The 21,548-nt window shown below is 42.0% G+C and overlaps 1 protein-coding gene across 11 annotated transcripts in view; it reads left to right on the top strand.

The window, feature by feature from the left end:
• TENM4 (teneurin transmembrane protein 4) overlaps positions 1–21,548 on the top strand; it is an 840,211-nt gene that overhangs the window by 473,890 nt on the left and 344,773 nt on the right. For 7 of the 11 annotated variants that reach the window (XM_042456125.1, XM_042456124.1, XM_042456130.1 and 4 more), the window contains exon 6: positions 11,039–11,248. The exons of the other annotated variants lie outside the window; for them this stretch is intronic. In XM_042456125.1, the coding sequence (XP_042312059.1) occupies positions 11,039–11,248 (210 nt within the window). The remainder of the gene's footprint in view (positions 1–11,038; positions 11,249–21,548) is intronic. 11 annotated transcript variants of the gene reach the window in all.

Here is a 21,548-nt window from a genome sequence, read left to right as displayed (position 1 = left end):
ATGATGATAATAATAATAATAATAATAATAATAATCTGTTTAGAATTTCTATATAAATTTGAATTCTATGAGTATAGAACACTGGTTTTCAAAATGAGTGCAGAAGAGTACATCTCTTTTGCTTTTTGGTCAGACCTCAGCAGAAATTCTGTGTCCAGTTCTGGTCTCCACAGTTCAAGAAAGATGTGGACAAGCTGGAGCGTATCCAGAGGAAGGTGACCAAAAATGATGAAAGATCTGGAAACCATGCCCTAGGAGAAGAGCCTTGGGGAGCTGGGTATATTTAGCCTGAAGAAGAGAAGGTTAAGAGGGGACATGATAGCCCTGTTTAAATCTTTGAAGGGATGTCACATTGATGATGGAGCAAGCTTATTTTCTGCTGCTCCAGAAATTAGGATATGGAGCAATGGATTCAAGACGCAGGAAAAGAGATTCCATCTCAACATTAGAAAGTACTTTCTGACAGTAAGAGCTGTTCAACAGAGGAACAGATTGTCTTGGGGGATCTTGCACTCTCTGTCTTTGGAGGTCTTTGAACAGAGGTTAGGTGGGCATCTATGAGGAGTGCTTCAGTTGTGTATTCTTGCATGGCAGGGGTTGGTCCTTGTAGTCCCTTCCAACCCTATGATTCTATGATTCTAATACCTGTACATCTTTTGGAAGCATTATAGTGGATAAGATTCGCTAGCAGAATACAGCTTGCATGCCATTGCTCATGAGCAACAGTGTGATGCAGTGGTTAAAGAGTGTCACTTTAGGACTGGGGGGGGGGGTGCATTTCAATGCCAAAGTGCATACGTTGCTTGCAAAAGATCTCTAGTTCAGTCCCTGATATATCCAGATATAGTTAGAAAAGAACTAGCTTGAATCAAGCATCCATTAGAAATTTTTAAACTCAAAATTAAAAGGGGTCTTTAATTACAAAAACAATCGAATCACCAAAAAATGATTGGAACAGACAAGCCAGTGTAATGTAGTGGCTGGACTGTTGGACTGGAACATCTGGAGACTTCCATGGAAATAGCAGGGATTTGAACTGTCATCTCCAGAAATGATCACCCAGTGGGTGATCTCAGGTGTGTCGGACTCACTGAGCTTCAGGGGAAAGGATGGAAAACCTTCTCTGAAGAAATTTTACCAAGAAAACCGTACAACAGGTTTGCCATTCATTAGACTGGACTTGTAGACTTTTAACAACAAAAGCAAGACTAGCAGCAAGGCTATAAAGGTCTCCTAGTCATGACAGCTGTATGTTATCTGCAGATAACTAAACTGTTGTACTTTGAACATATTAAAAGAAGACATGACATGGTGATAGTGCTAATTTGAATCTATAATGTCATTACAGCGTGGTATAGTGGTTTGAACATTGGGCAGGTTCTTTGGGCACTGTACAGTTACCTTACATTTAACCAAAAAAATAGAATGATATATAAGGATTTTATTTAAAATAAATGAATAAATCTAAAAATGCAGTAATGCTACAGCAAAATCATTTGGGCACAAAGACCAAACCAAGATGATGAAAATGCCATATAAAACCAACACACTAAATTATGGTGCAAAATGTGGAGCTGAAACCAAGCATCAAAGAAAGCAGTAGTTAAAAATAGAAAGAAGCCATAGGAATTAAAATAGCTAAAATCTGAAATGACTGGGATTTGTAGTTTGAATGATCTGCTAGAGCACTTCAGTCCCCCACAGTACTAGTCAAGGTCAGCCAGAGCAAAGTAAGACTCAGTGCAGGGCTTGAGAACAGTCACTGTCTCCTGTTGTTTAAGTCAGCTATCCTCAGCTATTGGATTTACCTGTGAATTTGCTTATTTATGTTTTACAAAGCCATCTAAGCTATTGGCTACAACCCCATCTTGTGGCAATGAATGCTGTTGGTGAATTATGCATCATTGCAAAGAAATACTTCCCTTTCTTTATTCTTAACCTGTTGGAAAGCCTTTTCAACAAGTGGCCCAAAGTATTAAAACAGTAGCACAGTTGGAGCTGTAACCTAGAATGGGGCAGACAATGTAGGATCTCCAGATATTGTTGCAACTCCAACTCCCAGCATCATTCACTATTTTCTGGGCATTTTTCAAGTTTTACACTGACCTGAAGTCCTTTCCAAATTAATTTTTCAAAACCATACAGGACAACTAGAGAATGACCGACCCTCAAGATCTTGTGGAACTGCAACTTCCATGAGCCAGCAGAGCCAGTGATGTGGGTTAAAGGGACTTTTAGTTCAGCAACATCTCAAAAGCCATACTTTCCCCACCCAGGATTAGGGTACATCTACTCTGTAGAAATAATGCAGTTTGACACCACTTTTAAGTGTGGGATGTTTGTAAATGACTGGCTTGGGATGTGGTTTCATTTGAAAGTGTTTTTTACAGTTTTATCTTTTTTAAAATGCACTTTATTCTTTTAATAGCTATCTATTTTAACATTGTCATAATTTAATTCCTTTTAATGCACCTCTCTTCTATGTTTTTAATTGCATTGTTCTTTTAATATCGTGAAGCCGCTCTGAGTCCCAGTTCTGGGAAAGAGCAGGATAACCATAAATATAATAATCATAATCATAATCCTCAACATCCTACAGAATTCTGGGATTTGTAGTTTTGTGAGGCACTAGCTCTCTTTGGCAGAGTACTGATGCGTGGAAACACATCTGCTTTGTTAAGTAAGGTATGCCTGCAGTATGTTTTCTGTTCCAGAGCTGTATTGTTTTTAATATACGTTTTTAAATTAATGTTTTGTATTATTTTAATTCTGTAGCTGTTGTACTGTGCCTTCAGGTTGTTTCTGACTTATGGCGTCCCTATCATGGAGTTTTTGTGGCAAGATTTGTTCAGAGGGACTTTGCCATTGCCATCCTGTGAGGCTGAGAGAGTGTGACTCACCCAAGTTCACTCAGTGGGTTTCATGGCCAAACCCGGAGTTGAACCTTGGTCTCCAGAGTCGTAGTCCAACACTCAAACCACTACATCATATTGGCTTCCATAGAGACTTTGGCCCATTCCTCACGGGCCTTTGCGGCGCCCCTGTCACGTGCTAGGGGTTGGCCAAGGACCTAGCATCCATACCGGCCTCACCCCTAGCACGTGATGGGGGCGCAAAAATGGCTGCGCCCTATACACACGGGCGCGGCCATTTTTACATGCCGGATGCTTAGCATCCACACGCAGCGTCGTGAGAATGACACGTCAAGTGCGCCATTGGTGCCTCGTCGCGTCATTTCCGCAATGCAAGAAGAAGCCCCATTTTGGCGCTTCTTTTTAGCTGCGCCGGGAAGCCTCGCGGTTTGGCCGCTGGGGCTTCTCAGAGCAGCTAATGACGGCGCAGGCAGAGCACCGCTTTTCGGCGTTCTGTAACACGCCCTTGGGTCCAAAATAAAGCTGCTTCAGGTCACTTTGGAAGTGTGCTATTTAAATGACGCATGTGTCCTAAGAGGCCAGAAGCCGTGCCTAAGCCAGAAGCTTTGGCGCAGCTTCTGGCCTCTTAAGATGCTTGTGTCATTTAAGCAGCATACCAACAAAGTGACCCAAAGCAGCTTTATTTTGGCCTGTTTGTTCAGGCCCTTTAATATTTTAATTTTAACTTTGGCATGACTTCAGCCACATATGGTCTTTCTTATTATCTCTTATTATCCTGTAAGCCATCTTGAGCCCCACTCCTGGGGTGAAGCCAAGAAATAAAGCAGTTGACTGACTGACTGACTGACTGACTGACTGATAGTGACCTGTTCTGTGAATGTGATTCAACATATTGAATAACTTAGTTAAACTTCAAGCTAAAACCTGTAGGAGATTCACCACTCCTTTGACATGGAAACTACCAACCACCATGCCCTTTGGTCCATCAGAACATTTTTGGTGGGCAAAGTGTGCATACTCAGTATCTTTTAAACATTAACTTCTTCAATCTGTATTAAAAGTGTGTGGGTAATGGCTCTTGATGAACTCCATAAGGACCTTTGCTGGATCAGAACACTGAGCCTGATGCTCTTCACAAAAGCCTAAGGGTGCTTCTTTTTGTTGTTGTAGTAGTTGTTATTGTTATGTGCCATTTGACTTACCCGAGGATGAGAGCATGTCACTTTGCCCAAGGTCACGCAGTGGATTTCATGGCTGAGCAAGGAATGAAACCCTGGTCTCCAGAGTCAAACCACTATGTCATGCTGGCTCTGAGAGGGATACCACCATAACTGTCATGACTCTATACTGCAGAATCCTGGGATTTGTAGTTTTGAGAAGCACCATCCCTCTCTGGCAGAGAAGGCTAAAGACTTTGTAAAAATACAAATCCCAGGATTCTATAGCATGGAGATACAACACTTAAAGTAATGTCAAACTGCATTATTTCTACACTGTAGATGCCTCCCAAGTGACTTGCAAGTGCTGGTAGAAATTGGCTAAAGATTACACAAGTTACACTATACTGTTTACCATTGACTGTTAGAATCATAGAATCATAGAGCTGGAAGAGACCACAAGGGCCATCTAGTCCAACCCCATTCTGCCATGCAGGAAATCTAAATCAAAGCATCCCCAACAGATGGCCATCCAGCCTCTGCTTAAAGACCTCTAAGGAAGGAGACTCAACTACACTCTGAGGGAGTGTGTTCAACTATCAAACAGCCCTTACTGTCAGGAGGTTCTTCCTAATGTTGAGGTGGAATCTCTTTTCCTGGAGCTTGCATCAATTGCTCCAGGTCCTAGTCTGTGGAGCAGCAGAAAACAAGCTTGCTCCCTCCTCAATATGACATCCCTTCTAGTATTTAAACAGGGCTATCATATCACCTCTTAACCTTCTTTTCTCCAGGCTAAAACATCCCCAGCTCCCTAAGTTGTTCCTCATAGGACATGGTTTCCAGACCCTTCACCATTTTAGTCGCCCTCCTTTGGACACGCTCCAGTTTTTCAAGATCCTTTTAAAATTGTGTTGCCCAGAATGGGACACAATATTCCAGATGGGGCCTGACCAGAGCAGAATACAGTGACACTATTACTTCTCTTGATCCAGACACTATACTTCTGTTGATGCAGCCTAAAATTGCATTGGCCTTTTTAGCTGCTGCATCACACTGTTGACTCATGTTCAACTTGTGGTCTATTTGGACTCCCTGATCCCTTTCACACATAGTTTCATTCAGCCAGGTGTCCCCCATCCTATATCTGTGCATTTCATTTGTTGTTGTTGTTTGTTGTTGTGTGCCTTCAACTCGTTTCTGACTTATGGGAACTCTAAAGTGAACCTTTCACAGGGTTTTCTGGGGCTGAGAGTGTGTGACCCCACAACCAAGCAGGAATTGAACATTGGTCTCTGAGGTCGTAGTTCCAGTGCTCAAACCCCACTATACCCCATTGGGTCTCATTTACAATCTACTGATAAGTATTTACTAATAAGTAAATGAGCATGAAGAATAACCATTTACTAGTTGCAATGTACTATTTACACCAGAGTCCTTACCTTCAATCTGACATTAAGAAAAAAGAAATGTACCTGGTGCACAGCATGTTGCAAGCAAGGTCTTGTCCCTACTCTATTGCAATTTTTTAAAATTTCTAAATGAAGTGGAAGATGATGTGCCAAGCTTAACCATTCCATACACACACACAACCTGGGCTCACAACCAGAGAGAATTTTGGCAACTTCCATTCATTTATCACTTCCAGGTACTTGTGGCTAGTTGCCTTTCATTCTTCCATCTTTTCACACATTCCCTCTGAAGGCCTTTCAGAAGAAGGTGTCAAAGAGGTTGGTGGATAGTTGTCAACAGTTTTGGAAGGGGGGCAGGTTTAGTCCCATTTTGAGCTGGAATAGGTTAGTTCTTGAAAACATAAGCGAAATGGGAGGTCGAGGGAGCATGAAATAGGAGCAAGGAAAGAAAAGGAGAAAATAGTAAAAACACAGAACTGGATTAGCTGAAACCCAAATTACATGACGGGAGACACAGCCACTGTGCCCTCTGTGTTTTTTCCATCACTTGCTTTGCTTAATATCTACATGCAGAAGCAATCTCTATTTGCTCCTCATTCATCTTCCTGACCAAGAATTTTCAGGAATACTGTAACAGTTGAAACCGTTCATATTTTAGGATCAGTTATTCTAGAGGTGGACATATACCTCTGCTGGCACTGTATCTTCTATAGATGCTTGTTCCAGAGGAAGAGGTTTTAGTTTTTTGGTAGCCACCTGTGGCTTCCATGCCAGGGATGCAGCCAATCTACTCTGGGTTTTATATTAAATGTGTCGATGCAATCCATGAGCCTAAACCCTTTCCTCAAAATAACGTCAGCACTTGGGACACTTTCTGGAATAAAGGCCAGGTGGGTTTTTGTGGGTTTTTGGGCTATGTGACCATGTTCTAGAAGAGTTTATTCCTGATGTTTTGCCAGCATCTGTGTGGCTGGCACCTTCAGATTCTCTTAAGAGGTCAGCCACAGATGCTGGCGAAACATCAGGAATAGACTCTTCTAGAACATGGTCACATAGCCCAAAAAACCCAACAAAAAAACTATGGGTGCTGACCATGAAAGCTTTCAACTTCACATCAGGTGGATTCCCTGTATCTTCAACACACAAGTCACCAGCTACCATTGTAAATTCTCAGAATCTCCCAGTTCTGGGAGTTGTAATCCAAAGAGGTAACTCTTTCAAGCTCTGGGAAGTTGCAAAGGACTGGGAGAAATCAGAGCAGAATGATATAGGGTTGATGTGAGGCAAAGTAGGTTTAGCTGAATAAAGACACAGCATTGTGGAATTAGAGTGGAAATACAACTACATCTGTTGTTTTGTTTTTTTTACAACATCTTACAGGTTGTGTTTTGGATTCTGTACACCTGATGTCCAGGGAGATACGGGCTTCATCTGCACTGCAGAAATAATTATTTAACTGCCATGGTTCAGGGCTATGGAATTCTGGAAATTGTAGCTTTGTGAGACATTTAGCCTTCACTGTCAGAGAGCTCTGGAGCCACAACAAACTACATTTCCCATAATTCCATAGCATTGAGCCATGGCAGTTAAAGGGGCATCAAACTGGTTTATTTCTGCAGTGCGGATTGCAGCCATAGATGGAAGGAGACTGTGATATGTATATAGGAGCCAGCATGGTGCAGTGGTTTGAGCATTGGACTATGCCTCTGGAGATCAGAGTTCGATTCCCTGTATGGCCATACAAACCCACTGGGTGTCCTTGGCTAAAGCACACTCTCTCAGCCTCAGGGGTTGCCTTGGGGTCACCTGAAGCTGAAAACGACTCGAAGGCACACAACAAGAACAATAACTTAAATTTCATATACAGTGAACATTTGGTATCTGCTGGTTTGGTTCCAGGACTCCTTGTGGACAGCAAAATCCATGGATGTTCAAGTCCCATTAAATACAATGGCATTATAAAATTTAAAATGGCAAAATCAAGGTTTGCTTTTCAGAGGTTTGCTACTTTCAAGCCATGGATGCTTGAATCTGTAGATTGAAAAAAAAGTCCATGGATACAGAGGACTGATTGTACCATTTTAAACCAAGCTGTAGGGAGGCCAGGGACTCTCCCCTCTGGCTAGTACATGGATCCAACACATTTAGCCCCTTTTTACTTTTTCACTGCTGTTATCCTTTGTCCATCCATGGCACTCACATCAGCAGAGCAGCATCAACACTGTTCCATTAAGCTAGCTGCATTTAGAAATGATATACAGGTCCCTGGGGTATGATCAAATCCTCCATTTCTTAGCTATATAGTAAGATTTGGGTCTCAAGGGGAGGGGAGTCTGAATTACAAGGGGGCTTTGCTTGGAAGAGGCCTCTCTGAGCACTGACAAACAAAAGGGGCCGATGCCAATTTTTTACAACAGAGAAGGCAAGCTAGACATAAACCAGGGAGGGAACATGCAGGAGGGAGGCCCTCTCTCTGCCTGTCATGACATGGTCCAGCAACCAAAACCAAGAAAAGGAGGGAAGGATTGAGGTGAGGTGAGCTTTCAGTTCTCTGAACATTAACAAATTCTTTTTTCCCCAGAAAAAGAGAGAGAGAGAGAGAGAGAACTAAGCAGATATTTAAAAAAAAAAAAACTTGGTGGGTTCCTGTCGAGATTTTTGTGGAGGCACGGGTCTAGCGGTGTCGCATAGATACTGTGCAGTCAGCATATAGTTTCACTTTATGTGATCCTATAACTTTTATACAGCATGTTAGAAAGCATTTTAAAGTTTTGTTGTTGTTGTTGTTGCAAAGTCTGGCACAAATTTCTCTGGGTGGTTTGTTGTCTTTACACTTCACAGAAAATGTGTGATGAGTTTCCTGGAATCATGCTTCCTTCCGAAATCCTTCTCTGCAATTTTGCAAAACAAGGGCAGCTGGCATTAGGGAACATTCTTAGTAATTTGGGGAGATGTTGCTTGGAAGGCACTGCCTAATCCACTTGTAATCCTGATTTGGTGATCTGTGCAAACACATACCTATTTAGACACCCCTGTGAAAAGGGATCCATCTTTATGTTGTCTTTACTTTGGTGTGTTATCACTTTAATATGTTTCCTTATCATGGCACTCTGGTACAGGATACACTCAAATCTGGACAAAAGGCTACACATCATCATCATCATCATCATCATCATCATCATCATCATCTGCATCTGCAAAATTAATGCCATTTGACACTGCTTTAACTGCCATGACTCGATGCTATGGAATTCTGGGATTTATAGTTTTGTGAGATATGGTAGCCTTTTCTGGCAGAGTGTTGGTGCCACAACAAACTACAAACCCCAGGATTCCGTAGGATGGAGCCATGGCAGATAAAGTGGTGTCAATATGAACTGATTCTGCAGTGTGGCAGAAGCCATCTTCATCATCATCGGTCTAAAACACACTGCAGAAGTAATCCAGTTTGAAACCGCTTTAAAGGCCCTGGCTCAATGCTAGAGTATCCTGTGAATTCTAGTTTACTTTGGCACCAGAGCTTAATATCTCACAAAATGACAGTTCCCTAGCATTGAGCCAGGGCTGTTAAAGCAGCCTCAAAACTGGATTATTTCTGCAGTGTGTTTTGAACCACAGAGGTCCCAGGCAATTCCAAAAACAAATATGTTAAAGCACAACATACTAAAAGCAGGACCATCCTAAAAGAGCTGTGTAAGGTAGCACTGCAAGCAGAGATAAAAACAGATGGTTAAAGATCTGGAATTATTGCTTCCAGGAGTTGCTACAGTGCTTGACTTCCGGCCCAAAGCTGAGAATCCCCATGGAGAGTTAGGAGAGGCTGCAGCAGTTTGCATTGGCCCAAGCTTCCTCAGAAGGGCAAGATTCCACCACCTCTCCTCCTTCTGCAAATGACTTTTGCACTCTGAGCTCAGTTTGCAGCAATTGAAATAAACTGAGGAGAAAGGGAGAAAGTGAAAAGAGGGGAAAGAAACCAGGACGTCTTAAGAGCAGTTGAAAAAATGGGACAGCAGAGGATTAATCAGGACTTCCAGCTTCTGAGATCATAGAGGGCACTAGTTTTAAAGCCTCACAGCTGGTGCCCAGTCCTTTGAAAAGGTGCTTTGGTCCCACACTTGTTAATCCATAGGGTCAGAGGCATCTGCTTTGGTCGTAGATTTTATATGTAAAGGCATAAGAGTGCTTTATGAGAGCCACTATGGTGTAGTGGTTTGAGTATTGGGCTCAAAATCAGTGTTCAATTCCCTGCTCGGCCATGGAAACCCACTGGATGACCTTGGGTGAGTTACACACTCTCAGCCCCAGAAAACTTTGTGATTGGTTCACCTTAAGCTCACCATAAGTCAGGAAGGATTTGAAGGTACAGATGAACAACAAAAGTGATCCACGTGGCCTTGGTAGTATGGACAGGAGCCCAGGATGGTCAAGCTATGCTTTTGAACTACAAATCCCAGACTCCTGCAGCCAGCATCAGCAGGGGGATTCTGAAAGCTGTAGTCCAAAAGATAATTTTTTAAACTCTGGTGAAGAGGAGTGACATGCACATTATCAAAGCCACACAATCTTGTCTTGCACATTTGCTGCCCCCTGTGTGTGTGTGTTCTCAAGCAAGGGACAAAGATTATCATCACTGTCCTTAGTAAGAAAAGATCTTGTAGCACCTTGCTTCTGAGGAAGTAGGCTCAAATCTAAGAAAGCTCATGCTACCAACCTCTTTCTTTCAGTTAGTCTCAAAGGTGTTACAAGATCCCTTTGCAAACTGATTTTCCAGACTAACATGGCTATGCTTTCAGTTCTTAGTGGGAAGGAATCTCTTGTCCTAGCATCGCTTTAAAACAGCATTGCTCTTGAATAGTTCGGGTGGATGTGCATTACCTTTCTATTGACTTTTGTTTCTGGCCTGTTACGGCTCAGTTTCATCATGCAATTGCATGCTGGTGCAACCTTCAGGCTCTCCTTGGAGGGACTAGTTCATTTTGCTTAGAAATCCTACAGCAGTAGGATTAAACCCATCCTCGGGTCTCCTTTGGAAAAAATAAGAAAAGAGAAATTCTTTATATTGTGAATGGGTGTGCAGTTTCAAAAGACAAGAATGTCTCCTTTCTAAGAAGGGGAACTCAACCCTCTTCAACCAGTTACTGAGAACAACAGGATTTTCCAAAATTAATACCAGCTTAATCACAGCTCCACCTGAATGTCTTCTGTACCTTTGCAGCACAGTCCTATGCCTGTCGACTCAGAAGTTACCTTCAGTGAGTTTGATACACTTTCCTCCAGGCTTTTGATTGCACCTTTGCAAACCTGTTTTTGCACTATTGTTCGCCGAGCTCCCACTACAGCGAATAGTCTCCTGTTCTCTTCTTGTTATTACAAAAATCCCCTTTTGTGCATGCCTTGTGTGTTTGATGTCTCTCTATTTCTGTCTGTATCCTCCCCCTCTCCACAATCCTTGTGTCCCCCCTCTCCTCCTCTCTTGGCATTAATTTTTTTGGATGATCTGTGTTTTGTATTTTGTGTATGTGCGTGCCGTGCCTTTTGGTGCAATTTTCAGTTTTGATTTATCTTTAGCTGTCTTGTGTTTGTGTTTTGTGGTTCACAGGTCCTCCCCTGCATTGTTCATCTGCTTCATCCACCCCAATTGAGCAGTCCCCCTCCCCACCCCCTTCCCCTCCAGCAAATGAGAGCCAGAGAAGGTTGCTAGGCAATGGGGTGGCCCAGCCAACTCAGGACTCTGAGTCTGAGGAAGAGTTTGTCCCCAATTCATTCTTAGTTAAAAGTGACTCTGGGAACCTCTCTCCCCCTGCTAACGGTGAGTTCACTCTCTCTACCTTCATTTACTCTCTGTCTCGATGTTGCATTGCATGGAGATTTGACATTGCATTGTTGGTTTTTTTGTTGCACTTTCAGCCGAAACCTGAAAAGGTTTGCATTGCAATTTGTCTCTTTGTTTGCAAAAAAAGATATTTTGTTTTCAAAATTTTGCAAACAAGGATTTTTGTTTGCCAAAGGGTGAGTGGGCAAGTGTTGCAGCTTTCAAGGTGCACTTGGGTCCCTTGCTGAATGGCATGGGGATGGTGTGTGAATGTGGGTTGCCTTCCTTTCAGGATGTATTGATAAAACGTGCAGAAAGAACGGTTGACCTGGTACTGTGTGTTTGAAGAGGCTTGTTTGAATTGTTGTTGTTGTGGGGGGGTTTTATTGTGGGTTTTTTTGGGTTATGTGGCCATAAACTCTTCTAGAACATGGCCACATGGCCTGAAAAACCCACAAAAAATTATGGATGCTGGCCATGAAAGCCTTCGATTTCATATGTTTGAATTGGGGTTTTTTTTGGGGGGGGGGTATTTTGCAGAAGGATGTGCAGTCGGGAAAGCATGACTTTATATTACCTTATCCTTTCATGGTTGTTTTTTTAATCACTTTTATTTTTTAAAACTTTTTGGCTTTGACATAATTTGAAGATAGGCTAAACTAGCATTGATCTTTCCGTTCCTTGTTGCATTTTGCAAAAGTACTCTTAGTTTTGACACAATAGACTAACACACTTCCCTATTGCATTTTGCAAAAGTGCTGCTGTCTTAGATCAACATAGATTCTCTAGCTCCTTGGTGTGTTTTTTACAGACATACTCCTGGCTTTGACACAGTTTGAGGACAGGATAATCTAACACCGATCCTTCAGTTCATTGAAGTATTTTCCAAATGTACTGCTAGTTTTGACACAATTTGAGGCAGCCTAGGATAGACTAACATTGGTAATTCATTTCCTTGGTGCATTTTGCAAAAGTGCTCCTTGGCTTTGACCCAATTTGAGGACTGGATAGACTAGTATAGACCCTTCAGTTCCTTGTTGCATTTTGTAAAAGTACTCCTGGCTTTGACACAATTTCAGGATAAGATAGATGAACATGGTTCCTTGCTGCATTTTGCAAAAGTACATCTGGCTTTGACACAATTTGAGGATAATATAGATGAACATAGATCCTTCAGTTCATTGATGCATTTCACAGAAGTTTGACAGTGGGAGCAGTCCCTTAAAATGAACTCTAAACACTGCTGAATATCTTGGATCCCTCCTTTCCTCAATGAAGGATATTTACTTTTTAAACAGCTCAAGAAACTCTCAGTAAAGCAGATCCTGAAGTGTTGCTCTTGAATGTATTTCAGTCTCAGGAGAGAAACATAGCCCTGGACTGTTTCACAACTAAAAGCAAAATCCCAAGTTTTGCTCCATGAAAACTTGTCAACCTTTCTAGTAGCAACTGCATGGAGTCTTCTTGCAATGAGGAGAGGTTTCCCATGATGTTCATTTTGGCTCATTTCAGAAAAAAACAGAGGATGTTTATCCTTTTGGAGAAATCCTGGGTTTTGGGATGGGGTCATGGCAGGTCAGGAGACCACAGCCTTTTGACTCAGAAACTTTAAAAGGGATGGGTGGGTGGCTGCCTGTTGTTTCTGCAGCTTGTGGCTGAGACAGCTGCTCTGACCATGTCGGGAAGATGGATGATGTGAAAACAGTGGCTTTTAACTGACATGGCAGTTCTGTGAAAGGTAGAGCGGTTTGCACCACTGCAGCCCATAGTGACTGAGATGCTGGATGGAAGAAAAGAGATTAATGCAAGCTGTTGATGCAAAGGGATCTTGCAGCACCTTTCAGGCTAATGGAGAGAAAGAACTTGGTAGAGTAAGGTTTCATAGACAAGGTCTGCTTTATTGGATGCATGGAGTGAAGTCCCTAGAAGTTGACATTTATACCTATCTGTTCTAATGTCTGCATCCAAGGCACGTCACTCCATGCATCTGATGAAATAGACTTTAATCTACACACATTTATGCTACTGACTTCTTTCTCTCCATTAGTCTCAAAGATGCTACAAGATGCCTTTGAATAGTGATCCAGAAAACAGGGCTATGTCTTTTCAAGCTGTTTATTGGCCTATCCACCCAATCTGTTATAAGAGATTTAAAAGTGCTTCACCTTCATTCATAATGGTATGTATTTTAGATAACAATTTAATTTATGCAGTGTATAGATAGTGGTATTATTGTTTTACTGAGTGTATTTTATATGATATTGTAGCTTTTATTGTTGTAATGGATGAAACGGATTATCTAGACCCATTTCAAACTGGCTTACGGACGGGCTACGGGGTTGAGACGGCCATGGTCACCTTGGTCGATGATCTCCGTCTGGGCATCGACAGGGGAAGCGTGTCCCTGTTGGTGCTCTTGGACATCTCAGCGGCTTTCGATACCATAGACCATGGTATCCTTCTGGAGCGCCTGGTAGAGGTGGGAATCAGGGGCATTGCGCTCCAGTGGTTCCGGTCCTACCTCTCCGGGAGGTCCCAGATGGTGCAGCTGGGAGACGTGTGCTCTGATGAGAGGGCCCTTAAAACTGGGGTCCCTCAAGGAGCCATTCTGTCTCCCATGCTATTTAACATTTACATGAAACCGCTGGGAGAGATCATCTGGAGACATGGGGTGCGGGGTTATCAGTACGCTGATGACACCCAAATAATTTTCTCCATGTCTCCGACTGATGCAGTGACTGAGGATGGCGTCTCTCCTCTCGTAACCTGTCTGGAGTCGGTAATGGGCTGGATGAGGGAAAACCGACTCAGACTGAATCCAGAGAAAACGGAGGTACTCGTGATAGGTTCCCCTGGTCCAGGAATGGCGGTGATTCCACCTGTCCTGAACGGGATCACGCTTCCCGTGAAGGACTCCGTGCGCAGTCTGGGGGTGCTTCTTGACTCGTCGCTTCACCTGACTGCTCAGGTGAATGCGACGGTCAAGAGCACCTGTTATCAGCTTCGGCTTATTCGACAGCTGCGCCCATACCTGGCCCAGGGGGACCTTGAAACTATGGTACACGCTCTGGTAACCTTGAGATTGGATTTCTGCAATGCACTCTACATGGGGCAACCCTTATACCAAACCCGGAAGGTACAGATGGTACAGAATATGGCAGCCAGGCTGATCACTGGCACTCCCAGGGCCAGCCACATTACACCGGTGCTGAAAGACCTGCATTGGCTGCCTATTCGCTTCCGGGCTCAATATAAGGTGTTGGTAATCACCTATAAAGCCCTAAATGGCTTGGGCCCAGGATACCTGAAGGACCGCCTCTCCCCGTACATTCCGCCCCGCACTCTCAGAACATCTGGGCAGCAGTTACTTAGGGTTCCAGGGGCTAGGCTTACCTCTACTACAAGGAAGTCATATTCCATCGCCGCCCCGACCCTTTGGAACACGCTGCCTACAGAGCTCCGCTCGGCCACCTCCCTGGCTCAATTTAGAAGGGATTTAAAAACCTTCCTATTCCATGCTGCATTCCCCGACTGAAGATCTAAGAGGTCTCCCTTTCTCTTTGTTGGCAAGAAGATTGGCTATCGGGGGTTTTTACTTGCTTTTTATCTGTGATGTGTTGTTTATATTGTATTTTGTATTGTAATGATTTTAGCTTGCTGTTAACCGCCCTGATCTTTGGAAGGGCGGTATAAAAATAAAAAAATTATTATTTATTATTATTTTATTGTAATGCTGTTTTTATTGTTGTAATCCCACCTCGATCCACAGGGAGAGGCAGGAAATATAAATAAAATTATTATTTATTATTTATACAAATCGAGTCTCTCTTATCTGGAATTCTGAAATCCAAATATTCCAAAACCCAAAACTTTTTTCATGGATGGCTGAGACAGTGACAGCAAATATATAAATAAGATAACTTGGAGATGGGACCCAAGTTGAAGTATAAAATGCATTTATGTTTCATTTGCATCTTATGCACATAGCCTGAAGGCAATTTTATACAATATTTTAAAATAATTTTGTGCATCAAACCAAGTTTGTGTACAGTGAACCATCAGAAAGCAAAGGAGTCATTGTCTCAGCCACCCATGTGGATGATTTTGGATTTTGGAGTATTTTGGATTTCTGAGTTCTGCATAAAGGAGACTCAACCTGTCCTTCATAGCCTTGGATGTACACACATGGAAGATAGCAGCACCTTCTTGTTCTTACTAATCTCCATCTACATGGAAAGGAAATACAGTGGGCCCTTGGTATCCGCTGGGGTTTGGTTCCAGGATCCCCCAAGGATACCAAAATCCATGGATGCTTAAGTTCCATTAACTACAGTGGCATAGTGAAATGAAACTGCAAAATCAAGATATGCTTTTTGGAATATACAATGGAACCTCGCCATACGCGCGCTTGTCATACGTGGCCTTGAGCACACGTGCTCAAGCCGCAGCGCACGTGCGGGGCGGAAGGGGCGGCGCGTCCCATTCAATTGAATGGGCGCGCGCGCCTGTTGCACCCTGCGCGCGCCTGCGCCGCTGCGCATGAGTCCCATTGTTTACAATGGGGCTCGAGCATAGGCGGAAATCGCCATACGCGGCGGGATCCGGAACGGATCCCCCGCATATGGCGAGGTTCCACTGTATATATTCAAGTTGTGGATGGCTGAATCCATAGACAAATCTGTGGCTATGGAGGGCTGACTGTATTTTTAAAAGCACCAATCCCTTCTCTCTCATGCCTTTGGTATGCTGGTCCTGGTGCCTAGAAATATTTATTACTGTTTATACACCACATGACACGCCTTTTTCTACATGCTGGTTAGGGATGATGGGAGCTGTAGTCCAATACCCCCATAGACTACCAGATTAGAAAGGACTGATCTAGGATCAGTGCAGAGTGAGAACCATTCACAAATCAAGCTGTTCATTCTCTGTTTGGAAATTGGCCACAGCTCAAGTCAGACTCAAGAATTACCATATACTAAAGCTTTATATCCGAGCAAAATGGTGTCCCTTATATAAAATGGCAGAGTCAAAGTTTGCATTTTGGAATTATTGTTTTTTTAAACATTTTCAAGTTGTTGGTGGCTGAATCCATGGCTATGGAGAAATGACTGTACACAGAACACACATTTTCTCTTTTATGCACACACACACACATAAAGGATGCTGGCTTTGTTCCTAGGTTCTAAGGCTCTTTTCTTGCTGTTTTCAGGCACAGGGCTGCCTCCTGTGCCAACACCAGCTGTTGCCCACCCTTCCTTGTGTACTGAGGGCCCTAATGAGTGAATAGGTAAGGAGCTATCTCAGCAACAAGCTGGCACCAGCTCTGTTACGTTTGCTGGCACCAGTGAGGATGACCTGAGATCACAACAAACAAGCCAGTCTGCAGAACTCCTACCAGCTGGGCTGAGTCAGCCTCAGGCAAATACATAACAATGGAAGCAGTGGTTCCCAAACCTTGTTCCTCCAGGTGTTTTGGACTTCATCTCACAGAATCCCCATCCAACTTGGCCAACTGTCAAGAATTCTGGGAACCGAAGTCCAAAACCTCTGGAGGACCTAAGTTTGGGAACCACTTGGACAGCAGTCATGAATTCTGGGAGCTGAAGTCCAAAACTTCTGGAGGACTTAAGGTTTGGGAACCACTGGTTTAAACCATGGTTTAAACTTGCAATCACACAACAACAACAACAATGAAGCTAAACACTCTCTCTGTGCATGATAAGCTTCCCTTTCTTTGACAGGTCAGCTTTTTACATAAATTTTTGATAGAAGGATCATGGCAGTTGCTAAAAAGCATAAGACACCAGTTTGTCATTTGTTGCATCATGTCATCTTAATTCATAATTCCAAACCATTAATGAAGATTGCTTGTTGGAATGAATAGCAAAATGGTTCCAAACCATTAATGGCTGGAAACAGAGGTCTAAATCACAGATTGGGTATCATGTAGCCATGCAGATGTTGTCAGGCTGCTACTCAAGAACATTTCTTCTCCATTGGCAATGTTGGCTAGGGCTGGTGAAAACTGCAGGGCAACAACATCTAGAAGATGATGTGATTCCCTTAATTTGAATCCAGTGGTTAATTCCAACCTGAGTAGACCCATTGAAGCAGTGGAAATTACATTTAAAGTGTTAGAACAAGTTCCATGATTTAAGCCAGCTCAGTTTATGCCATGGTTTAAACCAAATTACTTTCAAAAGCATCCCTGTTTTTTAAAATTGATTATTCTCATATACCGTGTGTGTGTGTGTGTGTGTGTGTGTGTGTGTGTGTGTGTGTGTGTATTTAAAAGTCTGGCTATTGTTATGATTTCCCAACTCTCTTGCTGAGGCTGCATTCACACTGCAGAAGTAATCCGGTTTGACACCACTTTAACTACCATGGCACAAAGCTATGGAATTCTGGGATTTGTAGTTTGTTGTTCTCTGACAGAGAAGGCTAAATCTCTCACAAAACTACAAATCCAGGCATTCCATAGCACAGAGCCATGGCAGTTAAAGCAGTGTCAAACTGGATTATTTCTGCAGTGTGAATACAGCCTGGAACAACAGTAACTATATGAATTTGAACATCACTTTAACAGTTTATTGGCTGCAGTTCATTGTTATACCAGTATCCAGTTGCTTCTTTTTAATTGCTTTATTTTATAGAGTGAGAAATGCCATTCAGAAACAAATCCTTCCATTAACACAAGTTCAACCAAAATAATTTGCTTTAAAGACCAATTATTTAAACTGGTGCCCATAACATCTGAACTCTGCTTTGGTACTTAATTTTCAGATTTAGTCCTATATTGGTGTAGTCCTGTACTATACTACTATACTTGTCTACATAATTCCTAAAGTTGTACTGAAAGCTGTAAATCATATTAACGCTGGATTGTTAATGTTAGAAAACATTCAAACATGGTTGATGAAGCTTGATAAAATAATGTTTCACAGTATTAATAATATAATAAGCAGCAGTCAGATTTTTTAAAACATTAATGCAAAATAAATAAACAAATGGTTTAAACCAAAAAGGGTTTTTTTAAAAAATTCCAATCCTGTTGCCTGCTTCTGAGAAATGGTGCCACAGTGGCTTCTATTTTCTATTTCTATTTACATTTTCAGGAGCATTGGCAATGGCCACGTGGACTGACATTAAAATACAAGACTCCTCATATCCAGTAGAGATGGCGAGGCAATTTACATATTGATAGATAATATACTTAAAAAGATAACTAGAGACAGAGACACAGACAGAGATGTATTTTGTTGGGAGCCAGCATGTTGTTGTGGTTTGAACATTAGACTATCATTCTGGAGACCAAAGTTCAAATCTCTCCACTCAGCCATGGAAACCCACTGGATCACCTTGGGCAAGTCACACTCTCTCAGCCTCAGAGGGAAACAAAGGCAAAAAACCCTTCTCTACACGTTTTGCCAAGAAAACCCTACATCCATCTTAGTAGGATGACTTTTCATCAGCAAAGAACCCTCTTCAGGGGGAGCCATGTTGGCGCTTCAAAAGTTTGCATCATGTCCTGTGTGCATATTGGCTGGCTGATCAAAGATACCATCAGCCCACTTTATTCACGAATTTTTTTATCCATAGATTCAAGCATCTATGACTTGCAAATATTTTTAAACATATGAATGCCAAGAACAAAACCTTGATTGTGCCTTTTAAGACGAGGGACACCATTGGACTATGCCACTGTATATATTGGGACTTTGGTATCCATGGGGGGTCCTGGAACCAAACTCCAGCGGATACCAAGGGCCCACTGTATCACTGTTTTGTAGATTTGGGATGTAATTGTACTTCTCTATATGGCCAACACTGCTCCCTCTGAATAGGGTTCTTTGCCTGATGAAAAGTCATCCTACTAAGATGCTTAGTAGATAGATGGTAAGTAGGTCTACCTACTAAGATGCTGGCCAAGTAGACAAGGTGAGAACGAAACATGCCAGGTATATAAATCACAACACAATAAAGTCAGGGATTTGGAGCCCTTCAGGTTAGGTCACAGCCTCTGATCCGCCAAGCCCCAGCCTCCTTGACTAAGTAGCTTGAAAATCCCAAAGGGAAATGGGTTTAATTCTGCTAGATTCGCATCCTCAACTCAATGAGCCCTAAGTGGGGAGATAGTCATTGACAAAGAGGCGGTAAATTCCTCAAGGGTTCCTGCTATCTGACACAGCTCAGATAACAAGTATTGAAAGTGGCTGGCTGCAGTTCTTGTCATCTCAGAGAGGAAGGTGAATGTTTGCTGGAGGTGTGAAGGATACTTGCCAGACGCCAAAGACAGAAACTCACATTCATTGCTGGAATCTCCCAAGATTTATGTCCCCTCTAGTCCCAAAGGTTTGCATTAATAGATCTGTCTGTAACCTTGCAGGCTGCAGAAATCAAAGGTGTGTCTCATTTTCTTTACTTGTTTTTCTTCCTACTTTTTTGTATATTATTATTATTATTATTATTATTTGCATACCGCAAATAAACTGGGCCTCAGAGCGACTCACATAACACAATTAAAAACATAGAAAAGTGGTACGTTAACAGGGAAATAATTTATTACAATAGTAAAATATATTGCTTAAAACACTTTAAAGCAATACAATACCCCAAGCCGGTCCTTTCAAAGCATTCTGTTTTAAAAACCTGTCCAAACCACTCAACTTTTTTTTTGCACGTTGATTTGATTCCAAAGGTTCCTGCATCGATGTACAAGTTAATTGGTTTGCACAGGCATGCACATCTTTTGTGCATCTTTTGTTGTTGTGTGCACTCATGTTGTTTCCAACTTACGGAAACCCTTCCTTGTTGTTGTTGTGTGCCTCCAAGTCATTTTTTACTTATGGCGACCCTAAGGCAAAGCTATCATAGGGTTTCTCGACAGGCTTCTTCGGAGCAGGTTTGCCATTGCCATCCTCTGAGGCTGGGAGAGTGTGACTTGCCCAAGGTCACTCAGTGGGATACGAACCCTGGTCTCCAGAGTCATAGTCCAGTGCTCAAACTACTACACCATGTTGGCTCTTTTGCTACTTTGTATTTTATTTATTTATTTATTTATTTTGCCACAAAATTGTTGTCTTCCTGTTGGAAAGTTGTAGTGAACCTTCCAAGCATTTATCTCTGGGTTTTTCATTGGACTGTTGGTTCAAGTATCCTAAGCAGGTTTACTCCACAAATGTTGTCTTGTTTAGCTGAATAGAATAGCAACACTAATTTAGATATGATCATTGATCCTAAGTTGAGCATGACCTAGAAGCATGATGCTGCAGCAACAAAGGCAAATAATATTGTAGCCTAATTTCCAAGTTAAAGGAAACAATAGTCCTGCTATATTCTGCACTTGTCAGTTCTTTTCTGGAGTACTGTGTTCAGTTTTGGGCATCTCATTTTAAGAAGGGTAGCATGCTTTGACCACTGGACTACAACTCTGGAGACTACGGTTCAAATCCTAGCTTGGCCATGAAAGTTCACTGGGTAACCTTGGGCAAGTCACACTCTCTCAGCAAACCCCTTTTGAAGAAACTTGTTAATGGAGCCCCTTCTGTAATGGGGTTTTCTTGGCAAGTTTCCTCAGAGAGGTTTTATCATTGCCATCCTCTGAGGCTGAGAGAATGTGACTTACTCAAGGTCACCCAGTGGGTTTACATAGCTGAGCCAAGATTCGAACCCTGATCTCCAGAATCATAAGTTGAACACTCAAGCCACTGCAACATGCTGGCACCATTGCTCTTTGGCAATTTAAAAAACAAGCAACTCAGGGCTCTCTAAATAAAAGTGATGGTGTGTGATAAAATAAAAATTGGTTGAAAATGTACCAACATCGGCCTGGAACCCTTTCTTAGCAATCCAATAATTGCAACCTCTTTGTATTGTATTTTAATTGCTTTTTAAAAAAACTGCTCTATATCTTTTTAACTTAATTTAATTTTTTTAAATATTGGTTTAAATTGTTTTAATATTGTGAAGAGTTTAATTCCCTCTTAATGTTCACTTTTGGTTGTGTCTCCAGCTGTACTGTTCTTTTTTTAAAATTTGTTTTAATAATATTTTCATTAACAATTATATGTATAAAAAAAATCAAAGCTAGGAATCGTAGAAAAAAGAAAAACAACAACAAAATAGAAAAATGCAATACCAATAAACATTAAAAAATTGTTCTTTTTTTAAAAATTGTAAGCCCCCTTGAGCCCCAGTTTTGGGAGAAATGTGGGCTATAAATAATAATGGCCAGTTGGAGAGCAAATATATATATATAACCTAGGGTTACTCATTCATAAGTGAAGTGTTTTGT

Source organism: Sceloporus undulatus, chromosome 3 (genome assembly GCF_019175285.1).
Source record: "Sceloporus undulatus isolate JIND9_A2432 ecotype Alabama chromosome 3, SceUnd_v1.1, whole genome shotgun sequence".
Lineage (NCBI taxonomy): Eukaryota > Metazoa > Chordata > Lepidosauria > Squamata > Phrynosomatidae > Sceloporus > Sceloporus undulatus.
Note: the sequence above shows the minus strand (reverse complement) of the source record. Positions and strands in the feature narration are given on the sequence as shown.